Source organism: Mesoplodon bidens, assembly GCF_964165515.1.
Source record: "Mesoplodon bidens genome assembly, chromosome: 18".
Taxonomy (NCBI): domain Eukaryota; kingdom Metazoa; phylum Chordata; class Mammalia; order Artiodactyla; family Ziphiidae; genus Mesoplodon; species Mesoplodon bidens.
Genome location: NC_138175.1, coordinates 48,391,881 through 48,413,309, shown reverse-complemented (window position 1 = coordinate 48,413,309; position 21,429 = coordinate 48,391,881). Strand labels below are relative to the sequence as shown.

The window sequence follows — 21,429 nt, the reverse complement described above, 5'->3', positions numbered from 1 at the left end:
TGGACACACGCTGAGGCAGCTGGTGCCCTGAGGCACTGCGGCAGGCGCCTTCCTGCCAGGCATGACCTCTGGATCACTGGGCCCAGCCCAGTGCCCAGCCTGCATTAGCAGGGGCCATCTCGAGGGTTTCTCCATGAGAAGCACCCTCCTGCCCACCCTCTTGTCCATCCTTCTCCCAATGTGGTGCCCCTTGTGAGGCGCTGCCACACTGGGCTGGCTGTCCTGACCGCTGTCCCTCCCACCCTGCCTTCGTACAGGTGAATACATCAAGACCTGGCGGCCCCGGTACTTCCTGCTGAAGAGCGACGGCTCCTTCATTGGATATAAGGAGCGGCCCGAGGCCCCTGACCAGACCCTGCCCCCCTTAAACAACTTCTCTGTCGCAGGTGCGTCTCAGGGGCTCAGAGAACGGCTGGCAGGTATTGGGGACACGTGGGCTTGATCATTCTTGGGCTGTGGGCCTGTCTGGAGCCTGTTTGCCCTCAGATCTGTTTCCCACCCTTTCCCTGCTCCACCTCTGTGTTACTGGGCCTGGGGGGGTGTACCGGTCAGCAGTGGAGAGCGGGAAGAAGAGAGAAGCTGGGGCACTTTCTGGCCTCTGTCCCCTCTGTGCTACCCGAAGTGGTGCCTTCTTGCCAGACCCTGACCAGTGAAAGCTTGGCCGGTGCAAAGCCCTTGCCTGGGCCTCACAGAACCTGCCCTCAGCCCGCTGCCACCACCTTCCTTCCCCACTGACCTGATTGGTCACCACATCCTTGTCCCACCTCCTTAGAACATTTCAAAGACACTCACCTCCACCGCCACCTCATAGCCCAGACCACTCTCCCCTCCCCACTAGCTCCCTGCTCTAGCCTCTTCCCCAGCCTCACCTCTCGAGGCCACCCCACCTGCTTGCTCTGCAGTCCAGCCCCACGCCCCTCCCTGTCCTGCTTAAAGCCTTGTCCTGGTGGCTTTCCTGTGTGTTGGTGACCCCCACGTGGCTGTTCCCAGCCCTGGCTTCCCTCCTGAACTCTCCCCACCTGTGCCAAGGAGCTTCCTGCATGTTTCTCCCTGGGATGCCCACCGTGGGATGCCCAGCGTGTCCCAAACTGGCCTTTGAGTCTCCTCTCCCTCCCCAACCTTCTCCTACTCCCTATCTCCTTCTCTGGGAGGGCCCTGTTGCCCCCTCATCCTCAGGCCAGAGGCCAGGGCGTCGTCCCAGGTGCCTCTCTGTACCTCCTCTGTGGCCCATCTACCTGCCTTTCCCTCCCCTCCCCTGCCCCACTCTGGTGTAGCCCCAGCCTCCTGGGCTCCCGGCCTCCATTCTCTCTCACCCTCTACACGGCAGCCAGAGGGATCTGTCTAAATCTGTTCATGTCCCTTCCCTATTTAAAGCCTTCCATGGCTGCCTGCTGCCCTCAAGACAAAGTCCAGATTCCTCGCCATGCCCCCTGAGCCCCGCAGGCTGGCCTCTGCTCACCTCTCCAGCCTCTCACTTCTCCCCGCCTCACACGGAATTTGCTCTTCCCTAAGTAAGCTGGGCCCTTTCTCACCTCTAGGCTTCTGTATACGACGCACCCTTCTGCCTTCAGAGCTCAATGCAGAGATGTTCCTTCCTCAGGGAAAGCGTCCTGAGCCCCTGGACTGGGTTGGCTGCCTCTTGGGCTCCCCACCCTGGTCACAGCCCTGACCACTGAGCCATCACTGGAAGGGCTGTCTCCCCTCCACATATGCACACTGGACCTTGAGCCCTGAGGGTCAAGGCCAGGGCTGTCTCGGTCACTAAAGTGTCATGGGGCTTGGCACACAGGAGGTGGCTTGGGGAATGTGGGGTGCAGACTGGCAGGGCTGTCCCTTTACCCTCCCTGCTCACATCCCTCTTCTGCAGAATGCCAGCTGATGAAGACCGAGAGACCGCGGCCCAACACCTTCGTCATACGCTGCCTGCAGTGGACCACAGTCATCGAGAGGACCTTCCATGTAGACTCTCCGGATGAGAGGCAAGTCTGGACCTCTGTGTGGCGGCCCTTTGAGAGGGGCCAGGCTCTGTGTGAGGAGAAGGGGCGCAGATGGACAGATTGCCCTGAGCCCCTCCTTGGGAGTTTCCCATCTCAGCCCTTTTGCCAGCTAGGACGTGCAGGGCTTCTCAGCCCACAGACTCCCGCCCACACCGCCCCGTGTCCTCAGACTGGGGGCTGCATTGGAATCGCGGCGGGGCTTGTTAACAGTGAGGCGCTTTGGGCCACGTCGGGGCCTCTGATTGTCTGGAGATCTGCAGAGGGCCAGGGAGCTGCATTTTTAATGAGCATCTCCGTTGATTTTGAGGCAGGTGGTCTAGAGACTCCGTTTTTTAAAGGATCAGTTTAATAATCAGAAGACGTACAGATTCACCTAGTTGAGAAATCAAACAGCAGAAGGAGGTGTCTAGTGAAAGCTTCACTCTAACTGGAGCCCCGTAATACGCCCCCATCCCCGACCCGCAAGTTAACTGCTGTTCTTCTGTATCCTGCAAGCGCTCCCTCACCGTGAACGCGGACAAGCTCACTCAGATAGGACTTCGGTGCCCTGCTCCCCTTGTTTTTTCTTTTTACACAAAAGGTGGCATTGTACCCAAACTGTTGTGAACTTGCTTTTTATTTAATGTGTGTTGGGGACTCTCTCTACTTCAGTATATATAGAGTTGCTGCTGCTGCATTTGTTTTTTAACAGCTGCACGTCTGTGTCCCCGAGTTTGTTTAGCAGTTCTTTATTCATGGTGGCTGGGGTCGTTTCACATACCTGTAGTTAAATCTGTAAGATGAATTCTTAGATGTAGGATTGCTGGGTCACAGGGGAATATGCATTTGTAATTTTGAGAAATGCTTCTTTTAGGCCATATCTAAGAGTGTCCTCACAGCCTTGTGTTTTCAAACGCTTGGATTTTTACCAAACGTTTGGTGAGTTTGAGCGTCCTTTCATGTGTTCAGGGGCCATGTGAGTTTCCCTTTCTGAACTGTCTGTTCATATCCTTTGTATCATATCATATTCATATCCACTTCATATCATATTCATTCCTGAAAGCTCTTTATAAGAGAGCTTAGATCTTTGTAATGAGTGGCAAATATTTTTCCCTCACTTTGTCCCTTTGGCCTTAACTTTGAGAAATATTCCTTTAGCTTGTCTGTGGGGTGAGGATTCAGCTGATCCTCTGGAGAAACCTGAAACAGTGCCATCCAAGAGAAGTTTCTGCCATGATAGAAATGTTTAACAGCTGTGGTGTCCAAGAGGGTAGCCACTACTCACATGTGCCTGTTGAGCATTTGAAATGTGAAATGTGGCTAATGAGACTGAAAATGGAATTTTGTATTTTATTTAATTATCTTTAAATTTTAAATAGCCCCATATGGCTAGTGGCTACCTTTATGAACAGTGCATTTCTAGAGCATACACAAAACGGTATCATAAGATATATTACTGTAATCTATACTGTAATTGTCATTGCAAAGCTTCCTAAGATTAAAGCTATATCGCCCCACCATGGGGAACAGGATGACCATCTCAGGCCAGCTGAGGTGTTACTCAGATGAAAACTGGGCACAGAAACATGGACTGCCAGTAAAAGCAAATTGAGACCAGTAGGTGCATAGGGTCTAGGTGTTGGGTTGAGTTTTGAGGAATGGGTAGGAGTTGGCCATGGAGATAGGAAGAAGAAGGTGGCTTCAGGAAAAGGGACCAGCACGTGAAAAGGCCTGGAGGCGAGGCAGCTTGTCATTCCAGGGACAAGAGGGTTAAGCATCACTAAAGAATCAAGGGCCAGGGGTCTTGGAAGAGGGGAAGTGGAGGCCTTGAAGCTGGCAAGCTCAGCTGGCGCCTGGACTCCAGATGGAGGTCCCCACAGGGCTTGGCAAGCAGTGAATCAATTGGGGTTTGTCACAGGGTTGCTAAAAGATTCAGGGGGATGATAAACAGGAAGCCCTTGACTCAGCAGTACCTGGCACACACTCCGCAAGCCTGGAGAAGGAGCAGTGGGGAGCTGGCAAAACGTTTTAGTAGGCAAGAGACCTGCTGTAGTTTCCATTATAGGAAGATACCATGCTCTTTGGCGTGGGGAAGAATCCCTTTACTAAGGCTGTGCGGGCTAGAGAGCCCCCAGCTTCCTCCTCCTCTTCGTACCTGCCCCTGCCACTGGAAAGAAATCTGATAGGATTGCTCTGAGACCAAACCCCAGGTTGCTGACCTTAACCCCAGGGAAGGTGTGAGCCAGAAACCCAGAAGAGGGAGGCTGCTCTGCTCATGGCTGTCCTCACTGCCCTGCCCAGGCCTGAGCCTGGGGAGGGGTGGGGGGCGGGGTGGGGGGCGGGGTGAGGACCGACAGGGGCCACGCTGGTGACTGATGGTTGCCTGGATGCTGCAGCGGCCTGCTCACTTCCTCCCCCAGTCGGCTCTCCCCGGGGCAACTCGAGCGGTTCCCCTACTCCCTGCCCCAACTTGTTGTTTCAGGTGGACAGAACAGTTGAAAGAACAGTATCGTAACTGAGCAGCTAGATACCCTGCACCTAGGTTCAGCAATTCAACGTCTGCCATGTTTACCTCATCTGGCTGTGTTTTTTTGTTGTTGTTGTTTTGTTTTTGCAGTACGCGGGCCTCTCACTGTTGTGGCCTCTCCTGTTGCGGAGCACAGGCTCCGGACGCGCAGGCTCAGCGGCCATGGCTCACGGGCCCAGCCGCTCCGCGGCATGTGGGATCCTCCCGGACCGGGGCACGAACCCATGTCCCCTGCATCGGCAGGTGGACTCTCAACCACTGCGCCACCTGGGAAGCCCCCGTGGCTGTGTTTTATGCTGCATCTTGAACTTCTGTTCGTACTTTGTGACACGTTTCTCCTTAATACATCAGCAGGCATGTCCTAAGAATAAGGACTTTCTTCTACAGAATCCTGGTGCCCTTATCATGCCTGAGATGATCATTGATAATATGTATTTACTGACATCCTCTCTAGATCTGTGCCGTAGTTGAATTTCTCCAGTTGTCCTCAAAATGTTGTTTTTCAGACCAGGATTTGAAAAACCAAGGTACATGTTGTCTCTGGCCTATTTTAATCTAGTTCAGCCTTTGTCTTTCTTCCCCGACCATGACATTAAATTTTTTTTTTTTGACAAGCCAGACTAGTTGTTTTGTAGGATGTCCCATACTCTGGATGTGTCTTATTTTTGCTTTTGGGCACTGTTTTCTTTGTTCCTCCATGCCTGTATTTCCTGTAAAACAGAAATAAGGTCTGAAGCACAGTTGGCAAACTATTGCCTGGCCTTCTCTTTTTTTTTAAAATTAATTAATTAATTTTTGGCTGCATTGGGTCTTTGTTGCTGCGCGCGGGCCTTCTCTAGTTGTGGCGAGCGGCGGCTACTCTTCATTGCGGTGTGCGGGCTTCTCATTGCGGTGGCTTCTCTTGTTGTGGAGCATGGGCTCTAGGCGCACGGGCTTCAGTAGTTGTGGCACATGGGCTCAGGAGTTGTGGCTCGCAGGCTTTATAGAGTGCAGGCTCAGTAGTTGTGGCACATGGGCTTAGTTGCTCCACGGCATGTGGGATCTTCCCGGACCAGGGCTCGAACCCGTGTCCCCGGCATTGGCCGGCAGATTCTTAACCACTGTGCCACCAGGGAAGTCCCTGGCCTCCTTTTTTTTTTTTTTTTTTTTTTCCTGCGGTACGTGGGCCTCTCACCGCTGTGGCCTCTCCCACTGCGGAGCACAGGCTCCGGATGCACAGGCCCAGTGGTCATGGCTCACGGGCCCAGCCGCTCCGCGGCACGTGGGATCCCCCCGGACCGGGGCACGAACCTGTGTCCCCTGCATTGGCAGGTGGACTCTCAACCACTGCGCCACCAGGGAAGCCCCCTGGCCTCCTATTTTTATAAATAAAGTTTTATTGGAACATACCACACCCGTTTATTTACCAATTATCTATGACTGCTTTTGCTGTCCTGTGGCAGAATTGAGTAGTGACCAAGCTGTGACAGGGACTGTGTGATCTGCAAGCCCTAAAATATTTATTATTTGACCCTTTCCAGGAGAAGTTTGCAGACCCTTGGTCTTGGCAGGTATACTTAATAGTGCATCACATTAGTGTGATCTTTTTAATGTAAATCTTGTCTTGTAATTTCTCTGTTTAGGACTCTTGGTGGCTTTTAGTTCCACTTGGAGTAAACTCCAAAGTCGATGCTCTACAAAGTCCTACGTGATCTGACCTCCTCTCCAGAATCATTTCCTACCACCAATTCCCTCAACTTCAGCCACCCTGGTCTCCATGGTGTTCCTTAAACATGCCAAGCACACTTCCTACCTCAGGACCTTCGCACTTGCTGTTTCCTTTGTTTAGAATCCTCTTCCCCCAGATATCATTACAGTTCTCTTTCTAACTTTGTGAGGTCTCTGCTCAAATGCCACCTTCTCAGAGTGTCCTGCTCTGCCTTCCATGACTGTTACCTTACTCTGCTTTACTTTTCTTCATAGCACCTACCCTACCTGGTGTGACATTTTCTTTCTTTCTTCTTTTTTTTTTCGGCCATGCAGTACAGCTTGCAGGATCCTAGTTCCCCAACCAGGGATCGAGCCCGTGCCCTGCAGGGGCCTGCAGTTGAAGCGTGGAGTCCTAACCACTGGACCACCAGGGAATACCTGACATTTCCTATTTATTTATTTATTTATTTGTGCCAGGAATATAACTAGGTGTTCAGTAAGTGTTTGTTGAATGAATAAAAGAATAATTAGAACGAATGCTCTGTTGAGCCAGACCTTACTCTCAGGTCTTTACATGTATTAACTCATTTATCCTCACAACGTTTCCAGGAGGGAGTTCCTCACCTGCTAAAGAGGCATAATGATGGTGAGGCTGAGGCACAGAGTGTCACAGAATAAAAGAAAGAAGAAGATCTGAAGGGCCTGGGTTTTCCCTACCAGGCAGGGCTGGACCTGGGTCAGCCAAGTCAGCCCATCTGAGAGTGTCTGAACAGAGGGCGACCCCAGATGCCCTCCAGCTGTGAACACCCCTCTGGTTCAGAGGAGGGCCCTTGTTAGGGAGAGAGGTTCCCACCTGCCATCAGACCAGCAGTCAGCTGTTACTTCTGAGGCCGTGACGAGGACAGGCCTGTGCACTAAGGGCAGCTCGGCCGCCTCCAGTACACCGAGCTTCCCTCCAGGGTGCAGTTCGTTCTGCTCAGCAGGGTAGCCCAGGGCTGGGGCCCAGGGTCTGGAGTCAGACCAGCCACTGTGCCACTTTTGCAGTGGGGCTCAGTTCCCTGGCTGTCGTGAGGAACGGAGAGGACATGGATGTGGATGCGCCTGGCCTGGGCGCCCCATGGAATCGCACTTGTTGGTGCCTTTTTTCTCCTCCGTCTCCTGTGCCACCGGCTCCTTTTGCCCCGGTACTGCCATAGCCCCCTCTTGCTTCCTGTCTCGACTCCCAGTCCGTACCCCACACAGCAGCTGCCTACTTAAAGCCGAAATCAGATCCTGTCATCCCCCCTGATAAACCCTTCCAGGACTTCCTGTGATGTTAAGGATCAAGACATAAATCCCTCACACAGTGGCTCGTGGAGCCGGGTGTGGCCTGTCCTCCCTCCTACCCTCATCCCTTCCATTCCTCTCTCTCTGTTGGCTCCAGACATGCTGGCACCTGCTGTGCCTTCCACAGACACCCCAGGCTCCCTCCTCGGGCCCTTGGCCATGCTGGTCACTCTGCCTGTATTCTTTTCCCTCTTGGCACTTCGCAGGCCTACCTCCTTCCCTCCATTTCATTTATTTCACAGCTAAGTCCCTGTTCTTGGCACTGGGGATGTGCCACGTTCCAGGGGTGTCTTCCAGATCCCGGCTTACATGCCACCTCCTCAGAGCGGCCTTCCCTGACCACCCTCTGAGAAGGGGCTTCCTCTCCAGCCCCTGCCTTGGAGCCTTGACATACTTGTCTTCTCCCTTAGGCCTGGAGCTCCAATGGGACTTGTTCCCTGCTGCACCCTCAGCACCCAGAATAAGGCCTGGCACATAGAAGACACTCGGGAGGGATTTGCAGCCTGGCTGGGTGAATTCTCATAACCCTTTCAGGTGTTTACTCTGTGCCTGGCACTGTCCTGAGCGCTTTGTATCGTGTGCTCCCTCACGCGACCCTCTGGTCCCCGCTCCACGTGTCAGCCCCCTGAGGCACCGGAAGGTCAAGTGGCCTGCCCGGTGTTGCCTCTGGGAAGGGGCAGGACTCCCGACAGGCGGCTTTCCTTCGCCCGCTTCTGGGCTCCTCGGCATGGTGGCCCTTACTCCCTGAGGCTTCCCGCGAATTTGCCCTGCTTGATCCTCCGAGGCCTGGTGGGCCTGGTCTGGGAGGAAGCTGCAGCTCATCAGGGCGGGCAGTGTGGTGCCGGGGCCGGGGGGGAGCCCAGGCACGGGGCTCAACTCCACTGCCTCCTAGCCTCGTGACCTCCGCAGGTGACTCCCCCTCCATGTGCCTCAGTTTCCTCATCAGAAGCACCGCCCCTCCCCCTCCAGCCCTCTTGAGGAGCATGGAATGCGGTGGTGTGCGTTATTTTTCTCTGCGTGTCCCTCGGGGCAGGAGGCTCTTTTCCCCTGGGGGCTCTCCTTTGAGGGGTGGAAGGCACGTCAGCCCCGGCCCTGGGTAGGAGCTCCCCTCTGCCCCAGACACCATGTTGCAAACCCTTGGGGAGTATCCTGGACGGAGGCCCTTGCTTTTTCTCTGCAATTCTGAGTGCTGCAACCTTGCCACCTCGGTCCAGTTGGAACAGGATCGGGGGCTTGTCGGGCAGCGGGAGAGTTACCCCCGACCAGCCTCCTGCATCTCCGTGGGTTCTGGCTCCAGATGGGATGGGTCCAGGTCTCACCAGTGTCTTTAGCCCCGTCCTTGAGTCAAGCACTTTCTCTGGGTGCGGGCTTTGCACACAGCAGCTCACTAGCGTCTCAGTGCCCCCAGTGTACCAAGGAGGGGGCGAGCTGGGAGGCCTGGGCTTGCCCAGGTGGCAGAGTTGCCGTTTGAGCCCCAGCTCTGAGCACCAGCTCTGCTGCCCAGAGAGGCCCCACAGAGCTGCTTCTGGTGCCCCCTCTGTGGTGTGGAAGCTCCAGTCTCTCGTTCATTCAGGCTGCTGTTGATGGACTGCGTTCTCCCTTACAAACAAAGATGATAGCACACTACGTATCTTGGTCTGCAAGTTGCTTTTTTTTTTTTTTTTTGCGGTACGCGGGCCTCTCACTGTTGCGGCCTCTACCGTTGCGGAGCACAGGCTCCGGACGCGCAGGCTCAGCGGCCATGGCTCCCGGGCCCAGCCGCTCCGCGGCATGTGGGATCTTCCCGGACCGGGGCACGAACCCGTGTCCCCCGCATCGGCAGGCGGACACTCAAGCACTGCGCCAGCAGGGAAGCCCTGCAAGTTGCCTTTTTTATGTGACAGTCCCTTGAGGTCTGTATATGTGAGGTATATACGTATTTTTTTCTTTTTAGTATATTCAGCACGTCTTAGGAGATCGGTGATTTTATTTTTTTTTTCAGTCCACGGTCATATACCCAAAGTCAACATTTTAAAATTTCTAAGAGGACAGTTATGATCGGATAAAGCCCATCACGGGATATGCTCCCCCACCCCTATTTTTTTGAAAAACAGGAATATTCATGTAGGGATAGGGATTTGTACTGTTATTTGTTCCAAAGAGGGCGTGGGTAAAACGCGTTGAGAAATGCCAACCTGAGGCAGTGGGTCAGGGAGGGAAGAGGCTCGTGCTGCTCTGCCTGGGTGTGCGCTGGGCTTGGGGCCACTCGGGGTTTGGGTTGCCAGTCATTCCCCAGATACTTACCGAGTACCCGCCGGGGTGCTTGCTCACACCATGTACGAACAGACCAAATCCCTGGCCTCGTGCGGGGATGTGGACATATGTGGCTTATGGCGCCCTCAGGCTCTGCTCAGGTTTGGGGAGGGCTGGTGTGCCAGCACCTGGTATTTGTGCTCATGGTACACATGCATCTGTCTTAGGAAGCGTGATCTCATGTGAGTGAGGCCACTTGGACAGGCAGAGCTTCTAGGTGAGAACTGGGACCCATTGGCTTGGTTGCTGCTTTGCTCAGCAAGGCACGGAGCTCAGCCAGAACTGTTCACGTGGCTTTTATAGACCTAAGCAAAATCCATAGGGGGTTCAACAAGTATTGGGCTCAGCCACCTAAAATTGTGTGGTGGGTCCCAAATAATGGGGAGGTGTGGACAATTTAGTATCGTTCAGCTTCATATTTTTTTCTTTTTTGGTGTGTGGTCTTTTTTACTTTTTTCTCCTAGATGCATTTTCCCTTTCTACAGAAAGAACTTTAGCAAGTATCAAAAGAAAATTATTTCCCAGCAAGTTCTAAATCCTGAGTGACAGAACTAGTGTATTGTTCTTAAACCCGTCTGCCTTCTGCTGGGACCTGCTTCCGTGTCCGCCACCTTCTCTCCCCCGTCCCTGCCCCACCAGGATGGTCCCTGACCTGTCCTCCCAGCAGACGGGCACCTCCAGGGAGTCATGTCGGTCAGATCTTGCTTTGTAAGATCTCCAGCTTTTTTGGCTAATGAATGCCTCCTTCTGCTCTTGATTCTCTTTTGCAGGACACTGGTCACTTGCACACGTGAGCTTGTCATTCGTTCTGAGGGGCTCGGAGGAGCGCTGTCTCTCATTCAGGGTTCAGGGTGGCGGCTTATTTTCAAGGGGCTGTGAAGAAAGGCAGTCTCCCCTCTAGTCACGTAATTGCTGCCTGGCTTCAAGTGGCCCTCAGGTCAGGCCCCTTCTGGGACACAGATTGTCTCTGTCCTTATTCTGCTATTGCCCTCTCCCACCCACCACAGCCAGAGGGTCTGTCAAATTTCAGTCTGGTCCCTCCAGCTCCACTAGGTCAGACACATCTCGACAAAATGCCGGAAGGTGTTTGGCCATTTGCTCGCCCATCGTGGGGCGTGGGGCTTGGCCTTTCCTGCCCCAAGGCACAGGTGCCCCAGGACTCTTAGCTCCCTGGACATGTCCCCGCACAGGGAGGAGTGGATGCAGGCCATCCAAATGGTTGCCAACAGCCTCAAGCAGCGGGGTCCCGGCGAGGATCCCATGGACTACAAGTGTGGCTCCCCCAGCGACTCTTCTGCAGCCGAGGAGATGGAAGTGGCAGTCAGCAAGGCACGGGCCAAGGTGGTAAGTGCTGGGAAGGCAGGTGGCCGGCGGTTGGGGCCTGCCAGTATGTGAGCACCCCTCTCCCGCTCAACCCTGGCCCTGCCGCCCTTGATTTCCATACCGAGAGCACGGGCCCAGCCAGGACCCTTCATGACTGCCCTGCAGACTGGGTGATTTCAGGTTGTAGATGCCCCGGTGCTGCTCTGGGCCCACAGGGTGAGGGGCAGCCTTATCCCGGGGGGTTGTGAAGACCCGTCTACCCCCACGTCAGAGCCCTAGGCTCGGCCTCCCAGGGCCGCGTCCCTGGGAGAGCCAAATGGTGGGAGAGCCTTGGTCTGAAGGCCACTTCAGAACAAACAGTTGCTGCCCGGAGCCTCCCTTCCCGCTCCCGCCTGAGCATTTTGGCAGCAGTGTCCTTTGATTTTTCCCTTTTCTTTGTTAAAATTTCTTCCCATGGGCCACGTGCCAGACACCGACTGTCCGACTCTCTCCCCATCCTGGGCAGACCATGAATGACTTCGACTATCTCAAGCTGCTGGGCAAGGGCACCTTTGGCAAAGTCATCCTGGTGCGCGAGAAGGCCAGCGGCCGCTACTACGCCATGAAGATTCTGCGGAAGGAGGTTATCATCGCTAAGGTGGGCCCTCCCAGGGCTGCTGCGGGCTGCCCGCTGTGGGGACCCGGCTCGGAGCCGTACTGGGTGGGCCGCTTCCCGGGTCTGCTGCTGTATCCCCCAACCCGTGAGTCCCCAGGGAAGGGGGGAGCCTGAGGCCCAGAGAGTGGGGCCCTGCCTGCTGAGTCGCCCACCCTCTGGGCACCAGGAAGGAAGGTGGGGGGAGTGCGACTGGGGCCTCACCCAGCAGGTGCTGTCAGGCCTGAAGGAAGCCCCTGTGGCGGCAGAGGGCCTGTGGCGAGGCCACAAGGGTGGGGCTTGGCTCAGGGTGTCTCAGGAGGAGGTTGGGCCAGGAATGGAGTTCTGTTCCTTTTTTTCCTTATTTAAAGTTTTTAAAATAGGAAATTCCTAACGTACATAAAATTTTTTAAAGAAAAATAAATATAATGGACTCCCATTTAGCAGTCCTCAGCTTCAACATTAACTAACATTTGGCCGGCCAGTCTTGTTTCATTACCTTTGCCCTGCTCGTTTTTTGTTCTGGAGTACTTTATAAGGCATGTCCTAGACATCACAGATTTTCAGCCATACCTACTTAGATGTGGGTTTTTTTTGTGGTACGCGGGCCTCTCACTGTTGTGGCCTCTCCCGCTGCGGAGCACAGGCTCTGGATGCGCAGGCTCAGCGGCCATGGCTCACGGGCCCAGCCGCTCCGCGGCATGTGGGATCTTCCCGGACCAGGGCACGAACCCGTGTCCCCTGCATCGGCGGGCGGACTCTCAACCACTGCGCCACCAGGGAAGCCCTTAGATGTGTATTTTTTAACAGATGATGATTTTAAAGACTATAATCACGGTACTGTGATCATATCCAACAGAATTAACAATCCCTGGTGTCATCGGCCCACGGCAGGGTTTCTCAGCCTCAGCACTGACATTTGGACCAGACCATTGTCTGCTGTGGGGCAGTCTTGTGCACTGTGGGACATGTAGCAGCACCCCTGGCCTCTACCAGGGCACCCCTCCACCCCCGAGTTGTGACAGTCAAAAATGTTCTTTGACATTCTACCGATGTTATTACATTATCCCCTGGAGACAGACTTGCCCCGTGGAGAGCCAGTGTCTGGGCACTGCAGCTCTCTGGGCTACTGCCGTGCACTCAGATACCAAACTCAAGCCCATGTTAGAGTCCTGGGAGGGGAAGGCCTGTGATGCTGTGCTGGGCCCACCCCCTGAGTTTCTGATTCATGGGTCTGAGGAGGGGGCCTGATAATTTGCATTTTTCCAAGTTCCCAGGCGGCGCTGATGCTGCCAGTGTGGGGACTACACGTGGAGAACCACTGCTCACAGCCTAGCGTCCTGATTAGATCCAGGTCCTTCAAGAACATTTATAGGTGGTGATTCCCGTGGCCTGTGGCATCACCTTAGGGGTCTCAAAATGTCTGCTCGCCCCCGCCACCAAGGATGTCAGAATTGGCCCGTGGGTTCAGGTGGTGACAGCCTGATCCTCCCGTGTGAAGTCACCATCAGCTTCTCGCCCTGTGGTTTTGAGAGCGAGCCACGGGGTGTGCTTGCCTGGGTGTGGTATTTCATCAGGGCTTGTGAATGGTAGCATTCTGCTCCTGCCATTCTGTCTGTGCATTGACTAGGAATGGAACTGGATATCACCAAGATGTTGCTCTCCCATCTCTCAAGTTGGGCGGGGGGGGTGTGGCCGACGTGGTGGTTCCCTCCAGCCCCTCACCCAGCCTCTGTCTGCAGGATGAAGTCGCCCACACGGTCACCGAGAGCCGGGTCCTCCAGAACACCAGGCACCCGTTCCTCACTGTGAGTAGCACTCTTGTCCCAGGCAGGGCCTCGCCTGCCTGTGGGGCCTCCAGGCCAGCCCCCTAGGACGGAGCTCAGGGAAAGAGCCTGACCCCTGCCACTATGAAGAACAGACTTGGTGTTGGCCAGGTGGCTGGGGCACGGTGGCTGGGGTGGAAGCTTCTTCGTAGATGGTGCCTTCATGTCAACACCTCAGCCGATTGATGATAACAGGTTATAAGATGGCCCCAGGAGAGCGTGGCTGCTGTCTTTATGGGTTAGAGGCACTTTGTCCGGCTGGTCGGAGTGGGAATGCTATTTTTTTATGTTTTAAGAGGTAATCCTAGGAGCAGATGTATAGTATTGTGCTGCCTATCGACTTAGGCTGAGCAGACAAGACACCTCTTTGGCTGCAGTCTCCATCAAGGCCAGCAGCCATCAGTTGAATGGACCAGGTTGAAGATGGCTTACGGGTTGTTTCTCTAGCTCACTTGCTGGCCAGGTGTCCTACTGAGCCAAAGCACTTGTTCAAATGAAATCTTACGAGGTTCTTCAGCATAGAAGACAGGGAGCAGTAGAGTTGTTGTGAGCAGGAGGTCACCTAAGGGTCCTCTTAGGAGCTCTCTGTAGGGCTCCTTAGAACGCAGTTTGAGAACTACTTGTTTGTTGGCAGCTTGCTTGTCCAGCCTGTTTTGGGGGTTGGCTCCCAAGCCACTGCCAACTCCCAGCCAGCAAACCTCGTGTGTGTGTGTGTGTGTGTGTGTGTGTGTGCGTGTGCGCGTGTGCGTGTGTGTAGGTTTACCCATTTGACTGTAACATGGGAGGAGGAGAGATGTGAAACAGCTCTGGTTGCTCAGAACATAGTTTCTCCCCTGGCTGTGCCTCTTGGAGGCCTAGTTGAAGGCAGAAGACAGGGTCGTTGAGCACAGTAACCCTTTCCCTACTGTCAGGGCTTGAGCTCACTCATACGCCACAAAAGGTGAAGCTGAGATCTGAAACCTGGCCGCCTGATTCCCACGGCCTGAGCCAGGGCAGGGGGTGTATGTGCAGAAACAGCAGCGCCCCTGCCTCCCAGGGCCGAGCGGAGAGCCCTCCTTCTTCCCACCTCGTATCCCAGCCGCCTTCCTTCCCCCCAGGCGCTGAAGTACGCCTTCCAGACCCACGACCGCCTGTGCTTCGTGATGGAGTACGCCAACGGTGGCGAGGTGAGCTGCGGCTGCCCCCTGGCTGCCTTTCTGGGTGTGGGGGGCAGAGGGAGACTTGCTGGGTGTCATCTTGTTCCATCCGCCCCCCTCCCCTTGAGGCAGGCATCACCGTTTCTGTTGTGCAGGAGGGGAAACAGGCTCAGAGCAGTTAAGTGACTTGTCCAAGTTCCCACAGCTAGTGAGTTGGTAGGCAGGATGCAAACTGAGGTCCAGAAAGCTGTGCAGAGGGCTGTGTGGGTGGCTGGCCAACAGCGCTACAAGGACGTTCTTAAAGGCGCGGAGAAAGCGTCTGAGGGTCAGGATCGCCCGTTCCTCTGCTGTCAGTGCGGCCTCCTGATGAGAGCGCTCGGCCACTTGCTGTCGCTCACCTGTCACCCGCTCCTCACACCCTTCTCTCTCCACGTAGGTGTCACTCACTGGCTTCGTCTCTCCCATTTGGTCTCACAGCTTGTCACTTGCTCCTGAGTCGTGGTCCTCTGCTGGCTGGCTGTTGCTCCTCATTCGCCTGCCCCCTCCTGCCACCCCCCTCACTCTCCACTCAGCGCCTGGTGTCTATCCTTTGCTCTTTATCCCTTGCTCTTTTTTTCTTTCTCTTTTCTTTTCTTTTTTTTGGCTCACGTGAGTTCTTCTCTACTCACCGCCCCTCACTTGGGCTTTCTTGCCGTCACTTGCCGTTTCATGGGGCAGGCAGGGGTCACCTCGTCAGTGGGCTGGGTGCCGGGGCCACACCCGGTCCCCTCCTCCCCTCCTCTGGGCTGGAGTCTCACCTCCCATGCCTCCTCTGATGGCAGCTGTTCTTCCACCTGTCCCGGGAACGCGTCTTCACGGAGGAGCGGGCCCGCTTCTATGGCGCGGAGATCGTCTCAGCCCTGGAGTACCTGCACTCGCGGGACGTGGTGTACCGTGACATCAAGGTGCGTGCGCCGTCGCCTTCTGGCTGGGCAGGCCATGCACAGGCCTTCTGCCCGTCTGCTGTGCTTCCCCTTCCATGGAGGGTCTGTCTGTCTTGTCCTTCTCGGGGCTGAGCCTCCCACCCAGGCCCAAGGTGGGTGGTTCCACAGCAGGTGGCCCTGCGTGGGGCCCTTCCAGGCTTCCTGCTGTGCAGCCAGAGGGTGTCAGTTGGTCAGGCACTTTAGAAGATGGCCCGGCCGAGCCCACCAACGCCAGACACATGTGTCCCCTGTGAGACAGTCATTCTGCCCCTAGGAGCATGCGCAGGAACAGGTGCCTGTGTCCATCTCAACGTGGACGCACACGCTCCTAGCAGCACTGTGTACACTGACCCCAAACTGGAAGCAACCCAAGTGTCTGTTGTCGGAAAGTGGGTAAAAGACATGGAGGTGTATCCACACAGTGGAACTCTGCACAGCAGTTCAAGAGGACAAACTACAGCCACACACGATAGCCTGGGCGAGTCTCACGGGCTAAGGCTGAGGGGAAAGCCAGAACAGATGAGGTGAATCTGTATCGTTTACAGCGTATATATAGGTGGAATTTACAGAGTATATATAGGTGGAAAAAAATCTTCAAAAAGCAGAGAAGTAAAGTTCTTTCTATGTTGGAGGAGGTGGTGGCTAATAACAGGGAAGGGGCACATGGGGGCTTCTAAGGGTCTGGTGGTGGTCTTTACTGACCTGGCAGAGGTTACACAGAGGCCCGCTAAAGTGCCCATTTGTGTTATGTTTAGGAAAAAAGAGGAGAAATAAAGATAGTGTTCCTTACGTCCAAAGTGTGACAGCCGCAGCCCGCAGTGGGGGAAGCAGTTTGGGCAGGACCTGGCTCCTGTTTCTCCCTGCCCTGCTTTTTACCAGCTCCCTGGGGGCAGGGGGCGCTGGGGAGGTGTTGGGTCTGGCCTCCCCCTGAGCCTCGGAGGGCCTAACCCTGTGCTGGGGTGTGACCTCTGGTCCCCCCTGGAGCCCCTGGCACAGCTGCCACTACCCCAAGGCCACAGCCTCCTCCAGGGAAGGGCAGGGGTGTGTGGGGCTTCAGGGGTGGCAGGAAACCCTGAGATACGTTGTGTCACTGACTCATTGGCTTTTCCTACAGCTGGAAAACCTCATGCTGGACAAAGATGGCCACATCAAGATCACTGACTTCGGCCTGTGCAAAGAGGGCATCAGTGACGGGGCCACCATGAAAACCTTCTGTGGGACCCCTGAATACCTGGCGCCCGAGGTGTCTGGGGCTGGAGGGCCCAGGGGCATGTGAGGCCAAGGGAGGAGGGGGCCCTCAGCCCTGTGTGTTTCCCCCGCCCAGACCCGCTGAGGGCAGGGCTCCAATTCCTTAGGGGGCCCTCCCAGCCCCGGGCAGGGCCGTGTCCCCCTTGGGCCCCTCTCAGCGCCTTGGCCCCGGGGGATGTGGGCCTGGCCCCTCATTGCCCCTCCTTGCTCAGGTGCTGGAGGACAACGACTACGGCCGGGCGGTGGACTGGTGGGGGCTGGGTGTGGTCATGTACGAGATGATGTGCGGCCGCCTGCCCTTCTACAACCAGGATCACGAGCGCCTCTTCGAGCTCATCCTCATGGAGGAGATCCGCTTCCCGCGCACGCTCAGCCCTGAGGCCAAGTCCCTGCTTGCTGGGCTGCTTAAGAAGGACCCCAAGCAGAGGTGAGGGCTGGCGTCTGCCCCACCCAGCCCAGTGTCACCTGCTGCCACTTCCCTCGGCCTGGAGGGGGCAGCGTTCACAGGTGCACTCGCCCGTGGGATGCTTGGTGTGTGTTGATCGTCCCCACAGCGGGCACTTAGGGAGCGCTCCCTTGGCTAGGCCTGTCCTTAGCCCTCTGGCCTCCCTGCCTTGTTTCATGGGGACACTGAGGAAGAGGGTGGCCCTGTACCCAGCCTAGGGTGGCAGAGCCAGGATGTGAAGCGGCCGTCTGCCAAGCCCACCCTCTCAGCTCGCAGGATGTGGCCCTGGGCACAGGAGCTCCCTCCCTGAGCCTCAGATTCCTCCTCTGTGAGCTGGTGGTCTGTGGCGGGACAGAATCATTAAAGGTTGTTCAGGGCCTGCACGTCGCAGGTCCAGGCCTGCACCGATAGCCCGTCTCCCAGACCCCCGCTGCCCCGGGAGGCGGGTGCTGATGGCCGTCTCTGCCCAGGCTCGGCGGGGGGCCCAGCGATGCCAAGGAGGTCATGGAGCACAGGTTCTTCCTCAGTATCAACTGGCAGGACGTGGTGCAGAAGAAGGTGAGCCCACTGCCTGCCTGCTCCCCGCAGGAACCCGGCCACTCCGGGTGACCTTGGCTGAGGCCTCCACTTCTCAGGGACCTGAGCCTGGACTTGTCTTCTCCACAGCTCCTGCCACCCTTCAAACCTCAGGTCACATCTGAGGTTGACACAAGGTACTTTGACGATGAGTTCACCGCCCAGTCCATCACAATCACACCCCCGGACCGCTGTGAGTGTCTGAGGCCCCCTCTCCCCGTGGGCCAGGCTGGGTGGTGGAGGGGTGGGGTCTGCTCTTGGCCCAGTTCTCCAGGAGGAAGCTCACAGGTCCCGCTCCGTGTCTGGGCATTTTACCCTGCAGTGTGTTCGCCAGGGCTTTGGCCGTTGGCCCACCGGCGGACCTGGTGAGGGTCACCAGGAGCCATTGGCCGCAGCACTCGGGGGAGAGGTCTGGGCAGGAGACACTTGAGGAGTCATCAGTGCCCATAGCTGTCTCCCAAGTTGCTCAGGTCTTTGGGGCTGGATGGGTTCAGTGATTCTGTAGCTGTTTGAGTTCTTACTCTCACCTGCCCAGTGCTGAAGACACAGCAGTGGCGAGACGGCCCTGGGCCCTGCCCTCAGGGAGCTCAGAGTCCACGTGGGGTGACAGCCCAGAGTGATCAGGCCTGTGGTATTAGAAGTACAGGGTCTGGAGAAGCTCAGAGGAAATGCCTGACTTGGCCTGTGAATCAGGGAAGGCTTCCTGGAGAAGGAGACATGGCAGCTGAGACTTGCTCTTGGCAGAAGGAGTGGCATACGGGACTCCCAGAAATGGGAGCATTGCAGAGGTCAGAATAGATGGGGGAAGGGCCAGGGCATCAGGGCCAGAGCAGGAGGATCTTGGGGGCCACTGGAGGAGTACGGGTGTGTTGCACAGGGAGCCATGGAAGGGTCTTGGGCAGAGGAGGGAAGGGTTGCATCAGGGCTTTAGCAAGTACCCCCACCTCGGCTGCATGTGGAGGGGAGGATTGTTGGGGGTAGGAGTGGTGCCCAGGGCAGGGGCGGGGCCACAGAGGTCTGGGCTGGACCCCGGTGTGGCCTGGGGCGGAGGAGCTGGGGGGAGCTCGGGAGACTGAGTGAGCAGGCTGTGGGGCCGTGGGCCAGGGCTCTGGCCCGGAGTGGAGCTGTGGCTGAGAGGAATCCCCTGTGCCTCGGTCCGGTGGTCCCCGTTCTCGTTCTCGGGGACAGCGCGCCAGCTGGGGGTTGCACTGTGGTCTGGCTGCAGCCCTTCCTGGGGCTGGGTGGGGTGCCCGGGCCCCCTGCAGGCCGCTTCTCCCCAATCCACCTCTACCGACCCCCACAGATGACAGCCTGGGCTTACTCGAACTGGACCAGCGGACCCACTTCCCTCAGTTCTCCTATTCGGCCAGCATCCGAGAGTGAGCAGAGTGAGCAGCGCTGCCTGCCCGCCGCCGCCACTGCCACAGGACGCACGCGCGGCTGCCATCACCACCGGGGGGCTTTTTTTTTTAAACTTCTTATTTTGCCTTTTTGTTTGTGTCCCCATTCCTCACCTCCTGACCCCCATTTCCAGTTTTTTCTTCAGCCCTCTGCCAAACTCACCTCAGCGGTCCTAGTGGCCCTGCCTACAGGATCCTGTCCTGCCCTCACCTTTGTGCCCAGACCAGGATTTGGGAGACTCTCCACTGCCTGCCCCAGGACCAGGCCTTTGGGCAGTTGGAGAGATGCCGGTTTTTAATCAACATAAAGCCCCAGTGAGGGGCGGAGCATGGAGCCGTGGGGCCTACCTGTATTTCTGGCTGGGGCGCCCACAGGCAGCCCTGCCTCTGGGTTGCTGCTTCTGTCAGAGGCTGCCTTCTGGTGGGCCGCCCGGTGGACAGCGCCCTGGTGCTGCCTTCCTTGCCCTGTCGTTAGGCTCGGAGTGGCCTGGCGTGGGGCAATGCAGCCCCCTTTTCCCATGGGGGCGGAAAAGCAATAATGTCCAGGGATTGGGGGTGCGGGAGTAGGCGAGGGCCTTTGGCAGCCGCATGTAGGATTGGGGGTTCAGGGCTCCCTCGTGGGGAGGGGGCCTGCTCTACCCTGTGGGGAATCGGGAGGGGGCCCAGGGGATGGGCGCTGCCTCCTGGCCCTGTCTTCCCCCGTCCCCTAAGCTGCTCTCCTGACCCTGGGGATGAGGCAGGAGGAGCATCCCGGGGCTGGCTTCCCCACCCACCAGCCCTGTGCCTTACCTCCTGCTGGAGCCCGGGCCTGGCCCCGCCCCTTCTGAGGATGGGGGCCGGGATGTCCCCCTTCTCTCTGCCTGGGGTGGAGGGGCACCAGCCTCGGCTGTTACACATCTCGCACCGAGACAGTATTGGGCCCGGTGGACTTGGGTCGAAGAGGGGGTGGGGCTGGGTGTCTGGTACGAACCGAGGTAGGGGCCTCTGAGAAGGGAGGCTCCGGGCCACCTCACTCCTTCCCCCTCTCCGAGCCCCGCGTTCTGCAGCCTTAAGGTGAACGTGTCAGTGCTGTGGGCACTCAACGTGCGTGCCTCAGGCTGTGTGTGTGTGTGTGTGTGCCTGTGCATCTGGGATGCAGATGCACGTGGAGTGTGTGTGTGTGCATGTGTGTTGGGTATGTGTGTGCAAGGGCAAGCGAGTCCCGGCCTCGAGTGTGCGTGGTGTGTGTGGGCTCGGGCCCCGCCCCTGGCTCAAGCGTTTCAACCCGAGGGGGAGGGGTGCTAGCCTAGCAGGGGAGCCACACCTGAGGTCCACTTGTTGCCCTGTCCCCCCTGCCCCGTTCCCCCCAGCATCTCTGGGGTTTGGGATTTAGTTTCTGAGGTTTTGATCACCCCAGCCCACCTTCTGTAGGTAGGTCACAGAGAGACATTCTGGGGTCGGGTGGGGGGTTGGTTTGGGTGGGTGGGTTCTGACTTTTCCTGTCTGTGTGTGTATGTCGTTAACCTGACAGTTCTCCCTCCTCCCACCGGCCTGTCCCCATCCCTCGTGTTTGTACGGTACAAGCAATAAAGACACTCATTTCAGCCTGGGGCCCATCCCCCGGGCCTTTCCTTGCTTCCGGAGTCTGGCCCCGGGCATCAGCTGCCTCCTGCTCCTGTCCTTCTGGTCCCAGGGCCTGTTGAGCCACGAGGAGGGGGTGAGGTGTGCTCAAGCTCAGGGTGGAGGGTGGGGGCCGTTGGGCGGAAGCTGCCGAAGAGTTTGGGGAAGGCGCCTGGGCGGGGGGTACAGTGGACAGAGACCATTGCAGTCCCTCGGAAGCTGCTTGGGAAAAATGAGGTGGGGTGGAGAGACGGGGGTGGAAGGGGTGCGAGGTGTCGCTGGGCCCTGGAGTGGGCGTGGGAGGGAGAGGACTCATTTCCTGTGGCCCTTGAGCCCTGGAAGGGGGCACTGCCTGCTCACCCCATCTTACCTATGGCCCCCAATTCTGATACAGAACCCTTGGTGGATCAATGGGATGTGTGGTGGTGGTCGGCTGGGAGCACCTCAGGTTGGGTTACAGCCTTCACAGCTCT

The 21,429-nt window shown here is 56.9% G+C and overlaps 1 protein-coding gene across 4 annotated transcripts in view; it reads left to right on the top strand.

Moving 5' to 3' along the window:
* Positions 1-20,940, top strand: part of AKT2 (AKT serine/threonine kinase 2) — a 48,655-nt gene extending 27,715 nt beyond the window's left edge. The window contains exons 3-14 of one of the 4 annotated variants that reach the window (XM_081215850.1): positions 258-386; positions 1,868-1,979; positions 11,001-11,154; positions 11,639-11,770; positions 13,507-13,572; positions 14,688-14,756; positions 15,548-15,670; positions 16,803-16,931; positions 17,149-17,363; positions 17,852-17,939; positions 18,048-18,150; positions 19,261-20,940. In XM_081215850.1, the coding sequence (XP_081071976.1) occupies positions 258-386; positions 1,868-1,979; positions 11,001-11,154; positions 11,639-11,770; positions 13,507-13,572; positions 14,688-14,756; positions 15,548-15,670; positions 16,803-16,931; positions 17,149-17,363; positions 17,852-17,939; positions 18,048-18,150; positions 19,261-19,340 (1,400 nt within the window). In that variant the 3' untranslated portion in view covers positions 19,341-20,940. Of the gene's footprint in view, positions 1-257; positions 387-1,867; positions 1,984-11,000; positions 11,155-11,602; positions 11,771-13,506; positions 13,573-14,687; positions 14,757-15,547; positions 15,671-16,802; positions 16,932-17,148; positions 17,364-17,851; positions 17,940-18,047; positions 18,151-19,260 lie in introns of all 4 variants that reach the window. The other 3 variants (XM_081215848.1, XM_081215851.1, XM_081215849.1) reach the window with 3 other exon arrangements.
* The last annotated feature ends 489 nt before the right edge of the window (positions 20,941-21,429 follow it).